This window comes from Miniopterus schreibersii, assembly GCF_964146895.1.
Source record: "Miniopterus schreibersii genome assembly, chromosome: 4".
NCBI classification, from domain to species: Eukaryota; Metazoa; Chordata; class Mammalia; order Chiroptera; family Miniopteridae; genus Miniopterus; species Miniopterus schreibersii.
Window position 1 is genome coordinate 25,068,778 of NC_138105.1, and position 23,565 is coordinate 25,092,342.

The following is a 23,565-nucleotide window of genomic DNA, read 5'->3' on the forward strand; positions in this document are numbered from 1 at the left end:
GGCACATACCTGGGTTGCAGGTTTGATTCCAAGTCATGTTCGGGGCTCATGTAGGGAGCAGCCAATCGATGTGTCTCTGTCACATCAGTGTTTCTCTCTCCCCGTCTCTCTCCCTCTGCTCCTCCCTCCCTCCCTTCCACAGTCTCTAAAAATCAATGGAAAAAATATCCTCAGGTGAGAACTAACAAAAAATAAATCTAAAAGGCATTATGTTTTTAAAACCCATCTTCTTTCCCATCTTTTAGTAATATATGGGAACATCGTTGTCTGGAGTTTCACAGACCAGCAAAGACTTTCTTATGCTGATGCTTTTCAGGATGTCAGCTAGGATTGGCGTGTCCAGCAAGACTGATGTGGGAAGAGAGCTTTGTAGATTCTATTATGTTTGTAAGAGACTTTGACAGGACTCAGGAGACCTTTGGGCCTCAGTTTCCTCATCTGAGGAGGGGCACAGTAATCCTCCCAAGCTTGCTCCTTCATGTTGTGAGGCCCACAAGCTGAAGCCGTGGCAGTGCCACATAGCTATTTGTCTTGCCAGTATTTCAGCCTGCCTTCTAGCTGTGCCCAGCACGTGATGTGGTCACCGGGGATGGGTGTACTCTAAGGGACAGATGTAACTGGCACACAGCCAAGTCGGGGAAGGAGGCCGGACTCTGGACCTGAGGCCTGAGAGGACAGCCCCCTCAGTGGCTGGCTAAGTGTCCCCCCTTTGTTGCATCTTTCTCATCACTGACCAGAGCGGGGAGGGCGTCTGTTGGCTTTTCTGCCCTGATTCACGAGCCCTGGTGAGGCGCTGTGGAAGGCAGGGTGCTCCATGCAAGTGAGCTGCTGGGAGAGAAAACCAGCATAATTATTTTAGAATAATTTCTCTAAATGACCTAACAGATGTTGGTGGCTTCCTTTTCCTTCTTGTTCCTTGCCTTTTCTAGATCCGAGTCATGAACGAGCTGGAGGGAACCTGCGATACTTTGAACAGTTGTTGGAGGAAGAAAGAGAAAAAATAGTATCAAATCAGACAGAAGCTGAACAAGTGACCCAGGACAGCATCTATGAGAGGCCTGTGGACTACCTGCCTGAGAGGGATGTCTACGAGAGCCTCTGTCGTGGGGAGGGAGTCAAACTGGTGAGGCACGTGGGGGGTCAGGGCCTAGGCTGTGGACCTAGGCTTTGGCTCGGGACAGGCAGATTTGGGGAGGATGTTTGTCTGTCTGTGGGCTATTTTTCAACATCTTCCCTAGTTCTTTGCAGTATCTTATGAGGCTGATGTGTGTATGTTCTTTGAGGTACAGGACAGGAGACTCTTACCTCATGTCACAGGTAGATTTTCAATCCTCTTTAAGTTATTACTGAGCATCCCTCCCCACCCCAACATGCCATTTCTGCTTGAGTCACTGTTGGGAAGAAAACCCTGGATGTGGACATCCTTCAGGCCCCAAGGGAAGTCCTGGTCTCTAGTAGAGACACCACAGTTGCTGGAGCTTGGCAATTGCTAGAGTTTGGTATCAGGTTTCATTGGCCTTTGAGAGCCCTGGGATCCCTGTGCTTCCTTAGGCAGGCTCAGGTGTGGGCAGTCTCTCAGCCTTTTCCATGCCCAACCGCTTGGCTCCCACTGGCCCTTCCTCCTGGAAAGGCTTCCCCTGGCCCCAGCCCTTTAAACCTACTCACAGCTCTGAAAAAGGCCAGGGATCACTCTCTGCCACCGAACTTGTGGACATGAGGTATTCTTGGGAAAGAAGAAGCATTGCATGAAGTGTTAGGGTATCATTTTATGCCCATCAGTCTAAGGGGTTTTGTTTTCTTCTCTGTTGGGGTGGGAGCAGCTGCTGGACATAGGGTGTGAGACCAGTGTCTGCAGCCAGCCAGCTCAGGGCCTGCTGTCTGTGCTCCCCAGACACCCCAGAGGCAGAAGAGGCTTTTCTGTAGGTACCACCATGGCAATAGGACGCCACAGCTGCTCATCGCCCCCTTCAAAGAGGAGGACGAATGGGACAGCCCGCACATCGTCAGGTACTACGAGGTCATGTCTGATGAAGAAATCCAGAGGATCAAGGAGATTGCAAAACCCAAAGTAGGTATATCTGCAGGTACTTCTCAGGTCACTCGTTCCTGGTACCATGGGCAGTTTGCTTACCCAGCTGGCCTTGGCCGATGCCTAGCATGAGTTCCCAGAGGGGGTGCTGAGGTGCTGCAGACTCAGTTTGACCTTCTGGGTCCAGTGGGGAAGAAAACTGAGGAACCGATGTGGACAGCCAGGCCAGCTGAGCAGGGCACAGCTGCTATGACAGAAGGGCACACTGCACGCAGGGCAGGCCCACAGTGAGAAGTGTCAGCTCACCCGGCAGGAGCTGGTATGTACGGGGGAGATTTTAGGAGGTATGCCTTAGGGTGCTGCCTAGCTGGGTCCTGTGCAGCTCCTGATCAGGACAGCAAAGGAGAATGAACATCTTTACAATATTAAAGGCTCTTCTCATCCAAGAGCCTTCTGGGTGTCTTCTTTGATTCCTCTCTTAAAAGTGTCTCTGTAAAGCTGTGCGTATTTCTTGCTACCTTTATTCCTAGGTAGTTTTTTTGTTCTTGTAACTTCACTTTGTTTCTTCCTCATTGTATTTTACTGGTTACATTGTTACATTAGTTTACTATTATATGCTAAACTTTTGATTATAAAAATATATTTCATATAATAGCTAATATTTATGGAGTTCTTAAGTGTGACAGGCCCTGTTCTAAGTGCTTAACATATGTTAACTGATAGGTCTATTAAGCAGGCTATGTCATTATGTTCACCTTGCCCACGAGGAAACTGAGACTTGTGCAGATCACAGCTTGTCGTTGACACATATTCCTCCTTTGGTTTTTAGCTGATTCTCTTGGGTTGTTCAGATAGTATACCTGCAACTTAGAAAAATTTTGTCTTCTCTTTCTTAATAGTTCTAATTGCTTTGTTTTTAGTGTGTATTGAGCTGCCCAGAACTTGTGGAGCATTGATATAAGAGGCATCCTTGTCTGGTGCCTGAATTAACTGGAAATTCCTCTGGTATTTCACTGCTATGTATGCAGTTGGCTATTGGTTTTGTATATGTCATCATGTTTTAAAGTTATTTATTTATTTATTTAAAATATATCTTTATTGATTTCAGAGAGAGGAAGGGAGAGGAAGAGAGAGAGAGAGAGACATCAATAATGAGAGAGTCATTGACTGGCTGCCTCTGGCACACCCCTTACTGGGGACTGAGCCTGCAACCCGGGCATGTGCCCCGACAGGGAATCGAACTTCGATCTCCTGGATCCTAGGTCGATGTTCAACAGCTGAGGCACGCCGAGCCAGGCTAAAGTTATTTTTATATTTCTATTCATAAAAGATTTGTTTTTGTTTGACATCTTCCAAAGAGAACTGCTTTGCTATATCCCCACCCCTCTCCCATTACTGGTGATTAGGAGGGAGGTTTAGCTAGATCTGCTGTTGTTCTGTTCCTGATAGAATTGTAGAGGCCAGGAGGCCAATGTTCATGATGAGACCTAAACTAGGTTCCTGTCCTGCCCCCGTGACCTCATCTTGGAGCGACCTTGATTTGAGGTACTAGAATCAGTTGTGTCATTGATGTGGCCAAGGGAGGGTTTAACCAGTGTATGTAGAGAATGGGGACACCCCTTTGCACTCCCTAGATCAGCTCCAAAGCCTTCCAAGGAAGGAAACCAATTTCCTGGTTGCTGGGTGAGAGAAACACTGTTGTGTCAGAATCTCCTGAAAAATTCCTCACATGTCCTTTAGACCCAGGCAGTGATACATTTCTGTGTGTGTGTGTGTGTGTGTGTGTGTGTGTGTGTGAGGAAGGGGGGCTGCACAGATGCATGTGTGTGGCAGGGGCGGTGGGGGGGGATGTTGGGAAAACTTGTCTTTGAACAGAAGCCATGTGAAGAGCGAAACATGTTGACCTCTCCTTTTCCGGAGCCTGTGAGGGACAGATGCTATGCTGGCTTTGAAGTGGGGCCGATGAGCTTAACTTAGCCTGTGGGGAATGCTTGGCAGCTGCCTGTGAGTCCCCAGTCTGTTTTCAAAATAACCCTATCTGTCCTCTGGAGCAGAGCACAGCTGCCCAGAATCTCCTGTGGGTGTCTGGCCAGCAAGGAGGTTCAGATTCGTGGATGGAGTCTAGCTGCAGCTGCAGTTGTCATCAGGGATGAGCCCTAGGCAGGCACTCTCAGGAAAGCCCTCTGTCCTGGGTGCACTGGCCATCTTACCAGAACATGCTATAGCAGCATAGTGTCCAGGTTGGTTGATTTCACCTCCTGACCACCTTCTGGTCCATCTGCTCTTCTCTATCCCTCTGCCACCCCTGCCCAGGCTACCATCATCTCTTGCCCTCACTTCTGCCTTGACTTTCTCACTAGCCGCCTTGTTCCCACTCTGGTCCCTCCTTAGTCAGCTTTCCACGAAGTGTCCACAGGGATCCTTCTTACATTCAGACTGAGATTCCCTCCCCTGTATAAAAGCCTTTCCTGTTTCTTATTGGCCACAAGGTCACATCCAGACCCAGACCCCACTTGCCTCTTTAGCCTGTTCTCTTCTCTTGTGTCTAACTTCTAGTCCACATACAATGCCACACCCATTTTCATCCCTGGCCCTCTGCATTGCTGTAACACTCCCTCACTAGGCTAACTCCTGCTTACCCTTCAAGTCGCAGCTAGGTGGTCCCCCCCTGTAGGAAACCATTCTTGACCCTGCAGACTGGGCTCCCACTGACATTAAGCATAGCCCCCTCCCATCTCTTCCCATGCTCTGCTGCAATTTCCCAGCTAGTTTTCTGCTTTCCTCACTTGGCTGAATTGTACGAGGGCAGGGGCCAAGTCTTAATCACCCAGCATAGCACCAAACATGTTGTAGGCACTCATTAAGTGCTTATTGAAATGAAGGGGAAGTGCTGTTGCGGTGGGGTACCTGGGTCTGTGGTCCCACACATGTGAATTCATTAGGACAGTCCACAGCTGAAGCACTGGGTGCTGGCTCTGGGCAGCAGGACCTTCCTGGGAGTATATCACTGCATCTGTCTATGGAGACTGGGGAGAGGTAAGGTAGGTGAGGGCTGTGTGTGGATGTGAAGTGTATGTGTGAGGTCGCTGGCTTCCAGGCAGCAGTTCACTTATTTCCTCTTGTAGAATCCTTTCCTGATTCTATCATCCGATCTTGTGAGACTTTACCTAAGGGAGTGGAAACTGCCTCCTGTATTTGCTTCCACAGCAGTGGAAGCCCAGTGTAAACTGGGGCAGCTGGAGAATGTTTGGGTAGGTTTCTTGGCAGAGGAGGCCACTGAGGTGCAGAAGGACTGTGGACTTGACCAGGCTGAGAGGAGCATGCAAGGTTGAGACTCAGGGATGGTGGCACAGTCTGAATGGCAGGAGCAGCCACACGCAGACTGTGCTCAGGTAGGGGTGCTACGTGGGCCTGGTGAGAAAAGGGGCTGTCTGGGCAGATGGGTGGGTGGACAAGCCGACTCCATAGGCATAACTCTGTAGACAGCACAGACCTGGGTGAAAGCGGGGGTGGGCAGAGACTGAGCAGGTTGGTGGCCAGGGTCTGACAGCAGACCAGGAATGTAGAAGCCTCAGACTACTGTGCTGGCCTGGCTTGCAGGATCGTGGGCCTTGACTAGAGCCATTGACCACAAAGCTTCTTCCCCCATTGGCCTGACTGGCAGATCTGGTCCCAGTCTTTCCAGGAAAACACTCCAGGCAAAGAAGGATAAGTCTGCCCTCTCTTCCTACTTTCCAGCTTGCACGAGCCACTGTTCGTGATCCCAAGACAGGCGTCCTCACTGTTGCCAGCTACAGGGTTTCCAAAAGGTCAGCAAAGGTGATGGTGGCAGGGTGACTGCTCAGGCACCAACTCCAGGGCCTCCCAGGCCCTACCCAAGGACTCCCATGGGAGGGTGGCTTGGTTAGTCCTACCTGCTGGCACCTCCCCTGCTTGGAGCACACACCCCTGCAGCCTGTTAGTGCTGGCCCTGACTTTGGGGAGAGAGTGCAGGACCTCATCTAAGCCTGTCTTCCCTACCTCTCTTTCTCTCTCTCTTCTTTTGACTTAGCTCCTGGCTGGAGGAGAACGATGATCCTGTTGTGGCTCGAGTGAATCGTCGGATGCAGCACATCACAGGGCTGACAGTAAAGACTGCAGAATTGTTGCAGGTATGGCTGGTCCCTGGGACCTTGGATTGGGAGGGGATATTTCTGGATAGATGGGCTCCCAAGGTGCCCAGGGCCAGGCTTTGGGAGGCTTGTCCAATGAAATGTATGACTGCATAATGCTGTGAATATAAAGTGACGCCACATTGGGAAGCCAGAAGTAAGCATGCCTGCCAGCATTCAAACAGTTGACATTCAGCAAATATCCATTGTCTTCTATGTGACTAGGAGCTAGGAAGCAGTGGTGGGCATGGCAGGCACATTCATCATATCTTCTCGACTACAGAAGCTGAAATCCTGAGTTGATCCAGGGACACCTCTGAGAGAGAGAGTTATAAATATCGCCAGAGGGCATGGTGCTGAGTCCTAGTCAGCTCTTCTTGGAGGTAAAGTGTTCTGTGGTACGTTGGTAGAAGTGAGCAGCCTGGACCAGTTGGCTGGTGAAGATGGAGTGCTCTTCTCAAAGTACCTGCTGTGGACCCCTGGCTCCCTGCCCATTTCAGAGGTGATGGTGAAGACATGTGGCAGCACTGTGCTGAAAAGTTTTGAGTGAAGTTCCTAATAATGAATCCTCATCTGTTGAGTTCAAGTCAGCACTGGCCATCTTCTGAACATCGAAACTCCTGGGTTCTGTTGTAAAGTGATGGCCTGAGACACTGTCAGAGAAGTTTCACTGGCATTTTTCTAGTCTACTGGATCTGTTTGGCCAGAGTTTCTATGTGTTTAAGGATCTCACTCTTCACCTTTAGGCTTGGCATTTGGGTCTGATCAGCCACAGATTGTATTAGAATATTGATCATTTGGAAAAAATCTTATGCCTGAACACATCCAAGCAAATTGATTCTCTCTCTCTCCCCCTCACTCCCTCCTTCCCTCCCTCCCTCTCCTTGGTCTATAGCTGTGTCAGCAATCAGAAAACCAAATTTGAAGGTCATCTTTATGGACATGTGTGAAGTCAACCACAGTTTTTTAAAAAATATGTTTTTACTGATTTTAGAGAGAGAGGAAGGGAGAGTGGGGAGAGAGAGAGAAACATCAATAGGTTACCTCCTATACACACCCCAGCTGGGGTCCCAAACCACGACCTGGGCATGTGCCCCGACCAGGAATTGAACCGGCAACCTTTTGGTGCACAGGACAACACTGGACCAACTGAGCCACACCTACCAGAGCTCAACCACAGTTTTTAAAAAACATGCTGAGCTTGGCTGGCATGGCTCAGCAGTTGAGCATCGACCTATGCCAGGAGGTGGCGGTTTGATTCCCTGTTGGGCTCATTCCCCAGTGGGGGGCTTGCAGGAGGTAGCTGATCAATGACTCCCCCATCATTGATGTTTCTATCTCTCTCTCTCCCTCTCCTATCCTCTCTCTGAAATCAATAAAGATATATTTAAAATAAAATAAAATACAAAACATGCTGATTACCTTACATTACAGACAATCTTGTGAAAACTTTATATAGCCTTTTCAGTTCAACTCAACTTTATGTTGAGTTTTTAAGTCTAATCTTTAAGTAAGTTCTGCAGAAGCTCATAGGTAGAGGACTTTGCCACATTTCCCGCTTCCTTTCTTATGTGTGAGAACACCACCATTTCAAGAGAAATAAGGGCTCTCACTGCACTAGATGCATCCCAGTTGGCTTTGTTGTGATTCATATCTTCCTAGAGCAGGCTTTTTGTTGTTAAGATATCGGTGACTACTTCTCGCACATCAGAGCTGGTGTTAGAATTCTCATGGTCCTGATCAAGTACAACATTTTGCTTGATTGGCTGATTCCGTATCCTGGACTGAGTGGCTGAGAAGAGTGGACAGAACATGTGCCTCTGTTGCTCTCCTGGCTGGCCTCCTCGCTGTACTCTCTGTACCCTATCTCACATACAGCCCCAGAAAACAGAACCTTTTGCTTGGATTGGCTTCTCTGTCACAACCCTGTTTTCATCTTACTTGGCCTCTCATCACATTGTAGCTCAATGGATGACGGGAATCTGAGTGCCAGAATTCCCAGTGGAGGGGCTCTTATAGTCAAGGCTCTTCTAGAAGATCCAGACCACTGCCAGGGGGCTGAGACATCTTTTTTTTTTTTTTTTTTTAAATCCTCACCAAGGATATGGTTTTCATTGATTCTAAAGAGAGAGGAAGGGGGAGGGAGAAAGAGAGAGAGAAACATCAGAGTGAGAGAGAAACATGGATCGATTGCTTCCAATACATGCCCTGACTGGGGACTCAAACCCATAACCTGGGTATGTGCCTTGACTGGGAATCAAACCTGCGCCCCTCCGGTGCACGCGATGATGCTCCAACCAACTAAGCCACACTGGCCAGGGTGAGACAGCATTTTTGTTCGCGTCATTCTTCTAGGAGCTGTCTTGGCATTTCCTTTGCCAGTCACTGCTGAAAGCTTTGATCCTACATGGTCTGGGGGACAGTAACCTGGGCTTCAGCCTCTGTCTCTTAAGTGCTCACTCCACATGGACTGCTTGCAGTGTGATAAAGGCACATGAGCGTCTCTGTGGGAACACTGCAGCCTTCTGGATAGGAACTGGTTCTTCTGCTACTTGTTGACACTTTTCCAGCTGTAGTTGATGTATTTGTTTTAGATCATTTAGAAGATAAGGGGGCAGTTGAGGTTTTATTGTGAATTGGATGAGAGCCAAATAGAAGAAGAGAGACTACACTGCTAGAATTCTCTTAAGATTGAAAACACTTCTGACTCCCAACTCATTAAACTCTAAGCCTCACCAAAAAAAGTGCTTTTTTTTTTTGCCTTGACTCTGATCTAAGCACTATAAAAACCCATAAATTTCAAATGACCAACTTTCTAAAGGTTCAAATGAATGCCTCCTCACAGGAATCAGTTTTGATGTGCAATGGCTTATTACTAAAGGTATGAATCTGGGGACCAGAGTTTGCCCAGTAAATCTGATTGCTGCAAATCCAGAAGTTTCCATGACACTTGCACTATATGGGAACAGTATTAGATAGTGTGTAGGTACAGTAGCTTCAGCACCATGATCAAATGTGGTTCCCTAACTGTTAAAGCCAGCTAGCCTGGCCAGAGTGGCTCAGTGGTTGAGTGTCGATCTATGAACCAGGAGGTCATGGTTTGATTCCCAGTCAGGGCACATGCTCGGGTTGCAGGCTTTGTCCTTAGTAGGGGGCGTGCAAGAAGCAGCCGATCAGTGACTCTCATCATTGATGTTTCTGTTCTCTCTCCCTCTCCTTTCCTCTCTCTGAAAAACAACAACAAAACACATTAAAAAAAAAAAGATAAGCCAACTAGAGCAAGGCAGCTCTTCCACTACCTGGGATCCGAACATGTAAGCACTCCATCCAACAAGTGGGAGTGTTGGAAAATACAGTCATATGACAAGCAGTGATGGAATTTTCCCGAGTGCAGTGGCACAATGACCACCGTCATGTTTAAAATTTTCTTTTAAGTTCTTGACTAGAGTGGACCCACAGAAAAAGCATTTGTACTGTCAGTTCACCAACTGCCCTAGCATTTTCCTCCCTAGAGGCACCTCCAGCCTTTGGGCCACCCGCCGAAACAATGACTGGATTTCCAGGTGTTTTTGGTGTGGGAATCTTGAAGGCTGAAGCAGTGGATGACAGCATTTTTTCATCCCCTGATTTTTCGTATCAAAATTTTTATTTTTGTGGAGACTGAAAACCATGCTGCCCAAATTCTGCACTTCGTTCCATGAGACAAATACTGTTTATGCTCCAACAGGAGGATTCTCTCTGGTAAAGCCCACTTCCCTGCCCTTGCCCACGAAGCCCCCATTGTTGCCAGTTTTGCAGCATTTCTCACCTGATGGTTGAAATTGCTGAGAATAATACACTGAAAGTACCAATTTTCTGAGGACTGATAGCTGAGCCCCAAAGATTTTTAGGGTTTCAGTATGACACAGTAGCCAAGTGTTCCCAGATGGACTTTGATGGTGCCACTTGATTGACCAGCTTTCATATCAGATTCTGAACATCTTGAACATTGTCTCTATCTCCTGAAGCTAAAATAACCATTGTGATCTAGGACTTACATTGTGCTGATAAACTATTCACAAAGACATTTATAATTTCTAATCCAATTAATGACACCTGGTAGTTGCTGCGGCTGAGGTGGCTCAGGTCCTGTTCCAGGTCCAGGCTCCTGCTGGGGGCACTGAAATAGGGCAGCAGCTCTGGTCACCCTGCAGCCGCCGCCCATGTCCTGTTGCTTCGCGTGGAGGCCGAAGTACTTCATGCAGTGGACCACTGTGGATGGAGGAATATGTTCACCCTGCCCAGCCTGACCAGGAACAGCTCCTGGGGCATGGAGACAGACATGGCAGGAGCAGTGCCAGACACTGAGAAGCTCCCAAACTAGTATTAAAAAAAATCCCAACCTTGAGTTGGTTGGTGGCTTTCCTCTGGATGACCTCATTGTCTCCCAAACCAACAGGGCTCAGGCCAGGGCCTGTCTCAAGGGCTCCCCCTGCTGCCGTCTGAGTGTCCCTGAAGGGCTGGAGCTTCACAGTGGCCACATGCAGGTGGCCCATCTTGCTCTGTTTGGGAAACCACATTTGTGCTGCAACCTTACCCTTCCTCTGGCTGTAGACATGTTTGCAGTGTTTGCTCTGCCCGTGCTGGCTGGGCATAGATACCTTCCACCTTAGAGAGGCTGGTCTTGGAGGTTGTGGTTGTTTGAGGGTTCAGGTTGTTCTAGTTGTTACCTGGGAAGATAGTTCCCCTGGGGAGATGGGCTGCTTTGGGGCTGTTCATGCTGCTGACAAGGTCCTACGTTGTTATTTCCCACCAGGTTGCTAATTACGGAATGGGAGGACAGTACGAACCGCATTTTGACTTCTCTAGGGTAAGGCCCAAATCACCGGTGCTTTCAGAGGGGCCTGCTCCAGGTTTGAGAAAGCTGGAGCTTGTAGAAGCACTTCAGCCTCCATATCAGGATCCCTTGCCTCACCAGGGCCAACTCTTTGTTTTTGGAAAAGCCCAAATCTGGAACCACGGGGCGTGCACAGCCCAGTGCAGCCTGGGTGTTTTCCCTGTGATGTGGGGAGTGTTCTTCCTGCCCAACCCTGTCATTCTTTGCCCTGACTGTACAGCAGAGGACCTCACTAGGTCTCTGTGAAAGCTGTTCCTACCCCCTCCCCATGCCCTGCTAGGGTGTGCTTGGCAGCCTTTGCCCATGGTCCAGGCTGATGGATGGAACGCAAACTTATTACCTTCCCTGACCCTTTTGGTCCCAGTCGGTGGGTGGTGGGTGAAGTCAGTTGCAAACTTGGGTGAAAGTTGTTGTTTGTTGCAGCGACCTTTCGACAGCGGCCTCAAAACAGAGGGGAATAGGTTAGCGACGTTTCTTAACTATGTAAGTATCGGGTCCAGGTCTGCCTTTTCACTCTCACTTAATTTTATAGAGCGATGAGCAAGATGTTTTCAAGCATTTAGGGACGGGGAACCGTGTGGCCACATTCTTAAACTACGTGAGTATGATGTGTGCAGTGTGTGGGCCTTAGGAGGAGTCTGGGTCCAGAAAGCTCTCATTTCCACTCCTGTCAGGGCTGAAAGCACCAGCCTTGCTCAATGGCTGGGCCCTTTTGGCCCTCAGTACCCTTCTTGGCTGGAGTACGGAGTTGGCCTTTGTTTCCATCTATGGGTTCCCCCTGGCCCTCAGGACCTTCACATTCCTGGCTCCTTTTTGATGGGCCCAGGGAATTTTGCTAGTCTGAAATTTTGGGGTGGGTGCCCCAGAAAGTTCCCTCCTTGGCAGCAGAGTGAGGAAGTAGTCGTGAGGTGCTCTTACATGAAAGCCGCCTTTGTTTCTCCTGTCTGCCACACTTGGTGTCCTGTCTCCCACAGACTACTTGCACTCCAGCCACAGCCGTTGGGTTTTCCTCACATGAGCAACAGTTTCCTCCCCTCTCTGCTGAGAGAGCCAGCCCTAAAGAGGTGTAGAAGCTGTTAAGAAACTTAGAGACAGATGCCTGTGTCCACTTTCCCCTCTGGTTTCTCATTTAAGTTTTTATTGTGTGGCTTTTATGTGCTGGAGACTGCCATGAACATTCTGGTGAGCAGGACATGTGTGGTCTCTCTTCTAAGGCTGACAGTCTAATATGAGAGGCTTACTTTAAATATAGGAGAGGTAATTATTTCGTTACCATGGTGACAACAGCTTTGAGGACGACAGCTCAGGGTTGGCGTTCAGAGAAGGCCTCCCTTGGGAAGTAACATGTCAATATTGAGACTTGAAGGTTGAGTGGAAATTAGTTGGTGAAACTTGGTTTCTGGCAGAGGAGAGAGTGTGTGGAGACCTGGAAGAGAGAAGGAGCGTGGGATGTTGGAAAAATAGAAAAAGGCTGGTGGCTCAGAGACATGGATTGATAGTGGCTAGAGGGAGAGGCTGGTGAGACTGACAGGGCCTTTGGGTTCTAGAAAAGAGTCTGGATTTGATTCTCAGGTCTGTGGCCATTAGGGGTTTTCATCTTACTCATTTTCCATGTCTGTCGAGTGTCCTTCAGTCTGTCTGGTATGTGTCCTGTGGAAATATTTATTAACTGCAAATGTTATTACATTAGAGGCAAAAAACTTGAAGTGAGAGAGCCAGATGAGAATGAATTGGTGCTTTGGGCTTGAGTTGAGGCACACTCTGTGGGCATGAGTGCAGCCTTGCTTCCATGGAATTTGTATTCTGTTTAGTTTGAGGCTTTACCATGGGAGAAAGCAGGGCTTCTGTAGAGACAATGCCCTACCTGCCCACCCAGATGGCCTGGGGAAGGCTCTGTTCTGGGAAGGTGGAGGTCTAACTAGAGCAACAAGTTTTTAGAGCCAGAGAAACAGCCCACAGTAGGGGCCACAGATGGTGTTGGACACATCAGGGAGCTCCTGGTCAGGGCAGCTCATGGGGTATAATGGCTTAGGTAAGGCCCAGGCTGAATGGGGACATAAGGGGTGGAGGTCAGGCAGGCATTTTCTGGGTACAGACTTAGATTGTTCCCCTCTGAGGACAGCTGGGATGTGGGTCTCCTGCCGGCCTGCAGCTCCTGAGTGCCCATGGCATTGTTTGTCCTGATGAATCATACAGATTAAGCAGGGTTTAGGGAAGAGTCTTTCTTAGCTGAAGGGCTGGCTGTGGAGCAGAGCCTCCAAGCCATGCTGCTCATGCTCAGAGGAGGCTGATCTGCACACCTTGTCATATCCTTCATGGCTCAGTTGCGCTGAAATCCTTGGGTAGAAGGACCAAGTTCTATGCCTTGTATTCTCAGATGAGTGATGTAGAAGCTGGTGGTGCCACTGTCTTTCCTGATCTGGGGGCTGCAATTTGGCCTAAGAAGGTAAGTTCTGGTTCTTCAGGTTCTGATGTTGAAGCAGGGCTTTATGTTCCCCAGTCCCATTCCCTGGCCTGCTTGACTCTCACTGGGAGGGGCCTTAGCCCATTCTTGTCTAAATTCTGACCTTATAACCTCAGCTTCCATCTGGGAAGAAGAAATAAGGAGGGAGGTCCCGTAGGGGCAGGTAGGTTTGCAGACATCCACCACCCTGTGAAGCGTAGGTGCTTTCTGGGGATCTTTTCTATTGCTGGAATTCCAGAGTCCTGTCCCCCTGTACATGGGAAAGTGAAGGTGTTTCTGCTCAGGGAGGGACTCTGTGGTGCTCAGAGTCAGGTTCTCGAGCCCATGTCTAAGGATGTTGTCTGACAGGCTGTCTCTTTTCTGCAGGGCACAGCAGTATTCTGGTACAACCTCTTGCGGAGTGGGGAAGGCGACTACCGAACGAGACACGCTGCTTGCCCTGTGCTTGTGGGTTGCAAGTGGGGTGAGTGGCTTAAGGAGTGGTGTTGGCCTTGGTGGCCTCGGCCTGAGTTTTAGTGGTCATCCCTAGACTCTGAGCTGGGAAACAGCTGCTGCCAGATTTTCACAAAGCCAAGACTGTCTCCCTTTTTGAAGTGTTTTTTGTTTTTTGTTGTTGTTTTTTAATCCTGCTAACTGGTAGTTCCACCCAGCCACATCGCTGTCTATGTGCCAAACTGGGTATGTGCCATGACAACCATTTGAGTTCACTCTTGGAGATGCCAAGAGAGCCGAGGAAGCCCTGAGAAAGAATAGCTGGACAAGCATCAGAGGTCCAGGATGGCTCCCCAGAGCGATGGACTCTGGCAAGGGCTCTGAGGGAACCTTGGGGGAGAACCGGAATCAGAGAAGGGAAGGGGTGTCCCAGTAAAGCAAGGCACAGCAACAAGGCACAGGCTAAAACCAGTACCACAGGTGTGGGAACTGGCTCCCTTTGTCACTTGGATAAGGGGAGGCCTGTGGCATAGGGATCAAGAGATGAGGCTGGAGGCTGGGACCAAACCGCAGAGGCTGAAGCTCGGGCCTTATTCTGGAAGCACCGTGAGCCACGGAGAGGCTTGAACCAGCACATGACAGGAAGGGATTCCAAAGAGATGAGTTTGTAGCCCTCCTGGGGAGTTTTGGGGAAAAATAGTGATAGGTTCACAGAAAATTGAGCAAATGAAAATGAAAATTGAGGCAATTTGCTGACCGAGGAAAAGTTGTACAAGAAAGGAAATAAAAGTATAATCTATTAGGTGGCTCATGTGTGAGCAATATTCACATGACATAACAATGTAACACTGAATATTAATGTAACTAAGACCTGTGATTTAACTATATTAGGCAGTTAGGAGGTAATAGTATGTGTTTTACGGGGTAGAATAAAAGAATTCCAAAATTGAAAGTCAAGAAATAGCACTATAAGCATGTTATTTAGAAAAATGAGGATAAATATCAGAAGAAACAAGTGAAGAAGTTGAATGTCCTCTGGAAGCGGGGATCGGTGGTGGGAAGGGGTAGGTAGAAGATTGCTGTTTATCAATATAAGCTTTGTAGACAGTTTGATTTTTTCAACTAAGTGCCTGCATTGCTTTAGTTAGCTTATATTTAAAATGTTCTATGGCTCCCGTAGTGCATTAGAATAAATTTGTTTTACTCATTGTGAAAGAGTCTGTTGAGGAATGAAGTCATGGTTCATGCCAATTTGGACAGCTTTAGTTGATCACTTGGCTACCCACGGCACACAGATTGGATCTGCTGGCCCACAGCTCCTGAGGTTGATGTCCAGGCCCTCCCCCATCTTGACAGGCTTCCTTGCCCTCATCTCCTACCTTTCAGTTCCCACCCTCCACTTTCCAGTAATATCAACTTGGCTGGGGTCCTTAACACACACCAGGGTGGTTCATGCCTTGATGCCTTTCTCACCCTGTTCCTACTCCCTGGACCCCCTCGGTATGGGAACCATCATGGTCTGTCCATCTTCCCCTGGACAACTCTTATTCACCTTTATGCCCAGCCCTGGGGCCTTCCCTTCCCTCACACGGTTAGATGCCCTTTGGCTCTGTTTCTTTGGCAACTTTACACACATGCATCTTATGTCACTGGCAGACTTTTGTACAATTATCTGTTTATACATATGTGTTCCTCACTAGCTCCTGAGCAACTTGAGACCTCAGACCATGTGGTACTCAGGTCTGAATCACAGGCCCAGTGCAGGATTCATCCTGAAGGAGCCATTAATTTGGGGGGCTGATCTAACCAACAGGATTGTAACATACTTTTTATCTGTTTACAGTCTCCAATAAGTGGTTCCATGAACGAGGGCAGGAGTTCTTGAGGCCATGTGGATCAACAGAAGCTGACTGACATCTTTTCCTGCCCTTCCTCTTCCTGGTCCCACAGCCCTTTGTCTTCAAGTTCAACGTGACAAACACCTTTGTACGTTCCAGCCCCTGTCAGGCGGGTCTTTGGAGTAGTGAATGTTTGTCTGGAGCAGACCAAGTGGACAGGGGAGGGTCCTGGGTGACCTCGGTCCCAGCCTTTCCAGTCAGCCTGTGCCGTCTCGCGTCAGAGCGGTTGCAGCAGAGTCAGGTTGTCTGGCACCTAGCAAGGTGCCTTTGTACCTCAGATGCTTTAGGTGTGAGATATTTCAGTGAACCAAAGTTCTGATACCTTGTTTACATGTTTGTTTTTATAGCATTTCTATTGATGTGGCTTTAACCAAAAAATAAAATGTCCCTGCCAGAAGCCTTAAAGAGCCTCGTTTGGAGTATTTTTTAAGACGGGAGCTTTTACCAAGTTCACCATCATTTCCTGTGTCTCTCTGGAGGCAGAATCTGGGTAATGAGTGGCAAAACCCTGACCTTGGGTACTAGATCTGGTTTCAACACTTACCAGGTTTCAGTGTCCTTTCTGGAAAGTGAGGGAAATAGTCTCTCTTGGTCTCCCAGAGAGCATAGAGATCATGCATGTTCATGACTATGATGCTGTTATAGTTTGAAATTTATTTTTAAATTTTGAGATACACGAAATTGTTTGTGATACAGAGGTATAGTTTAAAGAATAGAAGGCAGTAAGCACGAGCACCCATGTCACCGCCACCCAGATAATTTTCAAATCCACACCTCAGGAGCCCCTTTGAGCCCCTCCTGGGTCATGTGTCCTACCCTGTAGGTGGTACCTCGGTGGTAACCATTTTCTCATGATTCGTGACAGTCATTCCTTTGCTTTGCTTTGTAGTTTTACTGTCTACGTCTGTATCTCTAAATAAGTAGTCATTTTCTTGTCCTGGATTTTCAACTTTTTGTAAACGGAATCAGAGTATATATTTTTGGTGTTTGGCTTCCTTCATTCAATGGTTATTTTAAAGATTCATCTATGTTGTTCTTTAGCTGCAGCCTGTTTTAATTTGTATAGTTCATTCAGTTTTGTTAATGTACATTCTAGGACAATGCCATAATATTGCCCATATACTGTTGAATAGACATTTGAGTTTGTTTCAGTTTTTGTACATTATGAATAATGCTGCCATTTGCAGTTGTTTTTTTAGTAGAATTTTTTTTTTTTTTTTTTTTAAATATATCTTTATTGATTTCAGAGAGAGGAAAGGAGAGGGAGAGAGAGATAGAAACACCAATGATGAGAGAGTCATTGAGCCGCTAGCCTGCAACCCGGGCATGTGCCCTGATCCGGGCGAACCCCGATCGCCTAGATCCTGGGTCGACACTCAACTGCTGAGCCATGCCCGGCCGGGCCATTTGCAGTGTTATATATGATTCCTGCTATACATAAACACATATTTCTGTAGTATGTATATCTATAAGTGGAAATGCTGTGTCTTAGTAGATGAGTCTGTAATACCATATAATATATTCCAGAGTGGTTATGCACATTCTCACCAGGAGTAAATGAGAGTTCTTGTTATCCCAACCTTCTCCAATATCTGCTATTGGCATACTTTTGAATTTTAGCCAGCTTGTTACATGTATATTACTAATTTTAACATGATTGTTAATGACATTCAATACCTTTTTGTATGTTTATTAGTCTTTAGTTTCTTTATGTGTCTACTCAAGTCTTTTTCTTACTGATTTATAGGAATTATTTTTTATTTTTTTGTTGTTAATCCTCACCAGAGGATATTTTTTCTGTTGATTATTTTAGAGAGAGTGGAAGGGAAGGAAGGAGGAAGGGAGGGAGGGGGAGAAAAAGACAGAGACAGAGAGATATCAGTGTGGGAGAGACACATCAATTGGTTGCCTCCCACACAGGTCAGGATCAGACCTGCAACCCACATATATGCCCCTTGACTGGGAATCGAACCTGCGACTCTTCACTGCGTGGGCTGACACTCTAACCACTGAGCAACACTGGCAGGGTGGAATTTTTAATATATTATGGACACAAGCTCTTTGTTGGTTATGTTTTGCAAATTATAGCTTTTTTCTAGTTTGTCTTTTCATTCTTAGTTCTGTCTGTTGATGAATAGTGCTTAAATTTTATGTTAAATTGTTTAAGAAATTCTTCCATACCCTAAGGTCATGAAAACATTTCCTGTATTCTTTTCTAAAAGCATTATAATGTCTTTTTCATTTATGTTTTTAATTCTTCTGCGTGGTTTTTTTTTTTAATTTATCTTTATTGTTGAGAGTATTACAGGTGTCCCATTCCCCCCCCCAATTGACCCCCTCCACTTCACTCCCACCCCATCCCCAGGCCTTCACCCTGTTATTAACTGTGTCCATGGATTATGCATATATGCATATAACTTCTTTGGTTAATCTCTTCCCACCCTCCACCGCCCTTCCCTCTTTCCTCGGAAATATGATCGTCTGTTTCCTGCATCAATGTCTCTGGATCTATTTAGTTTGTCAGATTCTTTTGTTCATTAGCTTCTTCTTAAAGACCCTTCAACTTTTCCTGTAGTGCTGGTCTGGTGGTGATGAACTCCTTTAGCGTTTTCTTATCTGTGAAGCTCTTTATCTGACCTTCAGTTCTAAATGATAGTTTTGCTGGGTAGAGTAGTCTTGGTTGTAGTTCCATGTTTTTCATCATTTTGAATATTTCTTGCCACTCCCTTCTGGCCTGCAAGGTTTCTGTTGGGAAATCAGCCGACAGTCGTATGGGTGCTCCCTTGTAGGTAACTAACTGCTTTTCTCTTGCTGCTTTTAAGATTCTCTCTTTGTCTTTAACCTTTGGCATTTTAATTATGACGTGTCTTGCTGTGGGCCTCTTTGGGTTCCTCTTGTTTGGGACCCTCTGTGCTTCCTGGACTTGTAAGTCTATTTGTTTTTGTGTATGTTAGGAGGTACAAGGGTCTACTTACAAAGTTCTTTTTGCATATTTTATTAGGATAAGATAGGCTTATGCTAAAGGAGTAAAATAACCCCTAAATCTCAGTGGCTTAATATATAAAACTGTGTCTCATGTAAAAAAATCACTGGGTTTAGCGCAGTTGCCACCTACCTACTGCCATATAATTTTCCTCTAGTGCTTTCCATTGGCAGAACCTACAAGGAAGCCAGCTGGCAAGGAAATCTGGGAAATATAGTTTATGGAGTTACAACTCCAATATAACTGCAGAGTTTGGAAGGATGAGCTTAGAGATGAGAAATAACAGTAAAATTACTGGCATGCTAGGTGGTTTCTTTCTTTCTTTTTTCTTTTTTTCCTGTTTGAGATTCTTTGGGCTTCTTGAATCTGTATAATAGTATCTTTAATCAGTTTTGGAAATTATTAAATCATTTGCTCTTTCAATATTTTTTCTGTTCCTTTTGAAACTCATTAAATGTAAATTAAACTATATCATACTATTCTTATCTCTTAACCTGTCTTATATTTTTTATATCTATGCTATATATTTGGAAAATTTTTACAACTATTTTCTAGTCTACTAATTTTCTATTAACTACACCTAGGAGTTTTTATTTGAACACTTTAAAGATTTAATTTCATTATTTTCTAGTTTACAACCATTTTTTAAAAAATTCAACTATCTTGTCCTTTTGTTTTTCCTTTGAGAGTAATCCCCCCCCCCCATTCCCTGCTGTCTACTTTTTAAAAATTTTTTATTGATTTGAGACAGTCGAGAGAGAGGGGGAGGGAAGGAGGGAAACACTGATCGCTTTCTGGGAATCAAACCCGCAACCTGGGTATGCACCCTGACCAGGAATTGACCCCGCCACCTTTTGGTGTATGGGAGAACACTCCAACCAACTGAGCCACACTGTCCAGAGGCCTGCTGTCTGCTTTTAAAGATTTTTCTTTGTTTTTGTTTTCAGTGATTTTAGTATTATAATACTTAGGGTGGGTTTCTTTCTGTTATTTTTCTTGTTGGGGTTTATAGAGCTTCTTGAATTGGTGAGTTAATGTCTTTGATCAGGTTTGGGAATTTCTCAGATATTATTCAAATATTGTTTCTGTCCCACTTTCTATCTCTCCTTGCTTTCTAGACTTCAATAATCTGGATGTTAGAAATTTTAATTATATCTATGTCAGCTTTCTTTTCTGTGTCTCCCATTCTTTTCTCTCTCTTTTGCTTCAGACTAGATATTTTCTTTTGATCTGTCTTCCAATTTATTCTGCTGCTAAACCCATCTATTGAGTTCTTAATTTCAGTTATTGTATTTTTCAGTTCTAGAATATCCATTCGTTATTTTTAATAGGTTCTAATTCTCTAGGGAATTTATTTCTTCCTTTCTCCACATTTTTCTTGTACTAATGAATCAGTTATTTAAAACCTATTGTCTGATAACTCCATGATTTAGATTATCTGTGAATCTCTTTCTATTGTCTTTTTCCCCCTTGGTTTCTGGTCATTTGGTCCACTCTGTTGGTATGCCTGGTAGTTTTTGATTGAATGCTGCACACTGTGTATGACAAATTATATAGGCTTCGGATGGTGATAATCTCCTACACAAAGGGTTCACCATTTCCTCTACTAGGTAGAGGGGGGATTGATCACCTTAATCCAAATCAAAGCCTGAGTCAGCTTAATTAAGGCTGGCTTGCAGTTTTCTTAAGACTCTCCCTCTAGTTTACCCTTATTTTCCTCTTTATAATAGGTAATAGTCCTCCAGGGGTTTTCCAGTTGAGAGCCTAAAATGTTCACTGGATCTTCCCCCCATACCCCACACCCTACACCCAAGCAGTTCTGTAGCTCTAATCCTTGTATTCTGGGTATCTAAACACTGTCCCCAAAAATTCATTTTTTTATTCAGAGGTTTTCTGCTTAGTTTCTTGACATTCCATTCTGCACAGCTTCAGAATTCAGAAAATATCTTAGTGAGTAAACAGGCTGAGTGGTTGACTAAGCTCTTAGTCTCTCCTATTTAATATTCTAACAGACTAGAGTCTAATTTTTGTCTTTCAATGCCCCTTGAGACTGCCAAGGTTTCTCTGCCTCTTGGCAGTTGCCCATTGCTCAAGTCCTTTATCAGGTCCTCAGTCTCTTACCCCATGCCTAGACTCAGTAAATGATCTATGGATAAAAGAGGCAACAGACCTTTGGCTCACCAACCTGAGATTCATATTCCCCAGAATCTTGATGCACAAGCCCCTTTTTCTTCAAAACAATTTCTAGGAGATTTTATCCAGCTTTTATGGTTGTTTCTGCTATGAAAGTTGGTCTTCATAAGCGATTCTGTTTTCGTTGGGAGTCATTCATTTGAGTTTTAAAAATTCATTTTCATGTGAAAAACATGCAGAAAACCTTGTGTTTGATATCTTCCTTACCAAACACCATACCAGTTATCTGGTATGTCTTGGACATTTCCTGCATTTGGCATGAAATCAACCTTCTGTGTTGGTGCCTGCCTACCAATCCAGCGTGGTCCTGGGAACAAGCACAGAATAACTTTGAGATAGAGCACTGTTTTCAGTAATCTTTATTAACCAACTTAACATTAACATGTTCAGTATGGCACCAAAGAGTTGAGCATTTCAGTATGCTTTCAATAGTGTGCTAGGTATGTTACAGTCTGTTTCAAATTCACAACAACTGTTTAGAATAGGTAATGAAAAAGCTGAAGGTCAGAAAGGTTAGGTAATGCACCTGAAGTCATATAAAGTCTCACTGCTGTTTAGTGAAAGGCCTAGGAATCAAACCAGATCTGGCAGTTTCCCAAAGCCTTTGCTCTAAAAAAGTAATTTATATTTTCATTCATTCAATAGTTATTAAAGATCAGATGTGGATTCAATGATGATAAAATACTGCCTTTACCTTTAAATAATTCAGAGTGATGGAAGAGATCCATAAATAGATGTATGGAATGTGACAGGTCTAATAATGGAAGACCTGGTGCCTGAATAGGAGAGAGGAGGTTTGGAATTTTATACTACAGTAGGTAACATTAGATCGAGGTCTTGAAGCATAAGCAGAAATTTGCTTTCTGTGCTATCCCAGTTTAAAGTACATGCACACCTGGCCAGGTAGCTCAGCTGGTTAGAGCGTAGTCCTAATATGCGAAGGTTGTGGGTTCAATTCCTAGTCAGGGCACATACAAGAAAAAAAACCAATGAATGCATAAATAAGTGGAGCAAAAATTGATGTTTCTCTCCCTCTAAAATTAAAATAAAATACATGCACATGGCTTAAAAAATAAGGAACAGAACTTACCATAAATAATTCTTCCCTACCCACTGGTCTCTTTCCCTAGTCCCGGTTCCTAGAGTAACCTCTTTCATTCTTTGTTATTAATTTTTCTGACTATAAATTGTGTACTTACAAAATGCTATCTCTTGATTTTTCCACTTTAGAAATTTGAGAAATGACCATCTAGCTAAATTCACTATCCTTCAATACACCTCCCTCTCCCTTTGCCATTTTAAAAAATATATATCTTTATTGATTTCAGAGAGACGAAGGGAGAGGGGGAGAGAGAGGTAGAAACATCAATGATGAGAGAATCATTGATCTGCTGCCTCCTGCACATCCCCTACTGGGGACTGAGCCTGCAGCCCCGGTATGTGCCCTGACCAGGAAGGGAACCGTGATCTCCTGGATCATAGGTCGATGCTCAACTGCTAAGCCACGATGGCCAGGCCACACTCTTAAATTAATGTGCAAAAATGCTACTTTCAATGAATTTAAATGTAACCTTTTTAATATTGTTCAAAGGATATATATTTTCAATTCAGTGAGTAGATAAAATATTATAGCTGTTCTAAAGACTACATTAAAACATACATACAAATCCTGAGGGGCATCAAGATGAAATGCAATCACGGCACTTTACACAAAGATGTTTGTTAAACATTAAAAAATAAAACATCAAATGACCAAATAGAATATGCTGAAATAGAAAGCAAAAATAGATTACAAATTTTTATGCAACATATCTGTATGGGATGTTGTTTTGAAATAAGTAGAAAAAATTAAGGGTTTGAAATAAAAAACCCATGACTATATACACAAAGCTGTGTGTTTAATAGAAGGCTTCTTTGCTTATAACAAATGAGAGCAAGTAATTCTGAAGGTATGTTTGATTAAAGTAAAACTTTAGCAAGGTATATGAATATATTTCCTGAATTTGAAAGTGAAAAGAAATTGGAAATGTACAAATCACTGGATGAGTAAATCAAGTATTATAGGAAAAGTGTTTATCACATATAAATTGAAGAGATAATAGATGTCCTAGAAATGGAGATATACAAAAACAAATGTGTTCTCAGTTATTTTGAATTTTTACCTGAATACACCTGATTACAAAAAGCAGCCTTTTCAACAGTCTAGTGATTTAAATCCTGTGGATATTTCATTGGAAGTAGTTTTAAGCAGCATACTGTATCAATAACTTATAATATAAAATCCTATTGTGTTTGGATCCTCTAAAACTGATTCACAAGTTTTTCTTAGTTCAACCTTACCCAAATTTGGAAGCCTTAGATAGTACAGGGGTCTCAAGGTTTAGGTGATTCTTACTAAATCCTATTCTTGCTAGATGCTAAAATTTAGCACAATATTTTGCAGATGAACTTGACCCTGACCCTAACCACAACTGTTAAGTTTAGACAACTGCAACGAAGAAATCAACCAAATAACGTATGTAAGCAATGGCTAAGCCTG

General features: G+C 44.9%; 1 protein-coding gene across 12 annotated transcripts in view; it reads left to right on the plus strand.

Annotated features, from left to right (window-relative positions):
- Positions 1–17,522, plus strand: part of P4HA2 (prolyl 4-hydroxylase subunit alpha 2) — a 35,382-nt gene extending 17,860 nt beyond the window's left edge. For 4 of the 12 annotated variants that reach the window (XM_081134629.1, XM_081134627.1, XM_081134628.1 and 1 more), the window contains 9 exons: positions 930–1,123; positions 1,892–2,068; positions 5,768–5,838; positions 6,081–6,180; positions 10,976–11,029; positions 11,480–11,539; positions 13,434–13,502; positions 13,887–13,983; positions 15,796–16,253. In XM_081134629.1, coding sequence (XP_080990755.1) covers positions 930–1,123; positions 1,892–2,068; positions 5,768–5,838; positions 6,081–6,180; positions 10,976–11,029; positions 11,480–11,539; positions 13,434–13,502; positions 13,887–13,983; positions 15,796–15,866 — 893 coding nt within the window. In that variant the 3' untranslated portion in view covers positions 15,867–16,253. Of the gene's footprint in view, positions 1–929; positions 1,124–1,891; positions 2,069–5,767; positions 5,839–6,080; positions 6,181–10,975; positions 11,030–11,479; positions 11,540–11,588; positions 11,655–13,433; positions 13,503–13,886; positions 13,984–15,795 lie in introns of all 12 variants that reach the window. The other 8 variants (XR_013998645.1, XR_013998646.1, XR_013998648.1 and 5 more) reach the window with 4 other exon arrangements.
- The last annotated feature ends 6,043 nt before the right edge of the window (positions 17,523–23,565 follow it).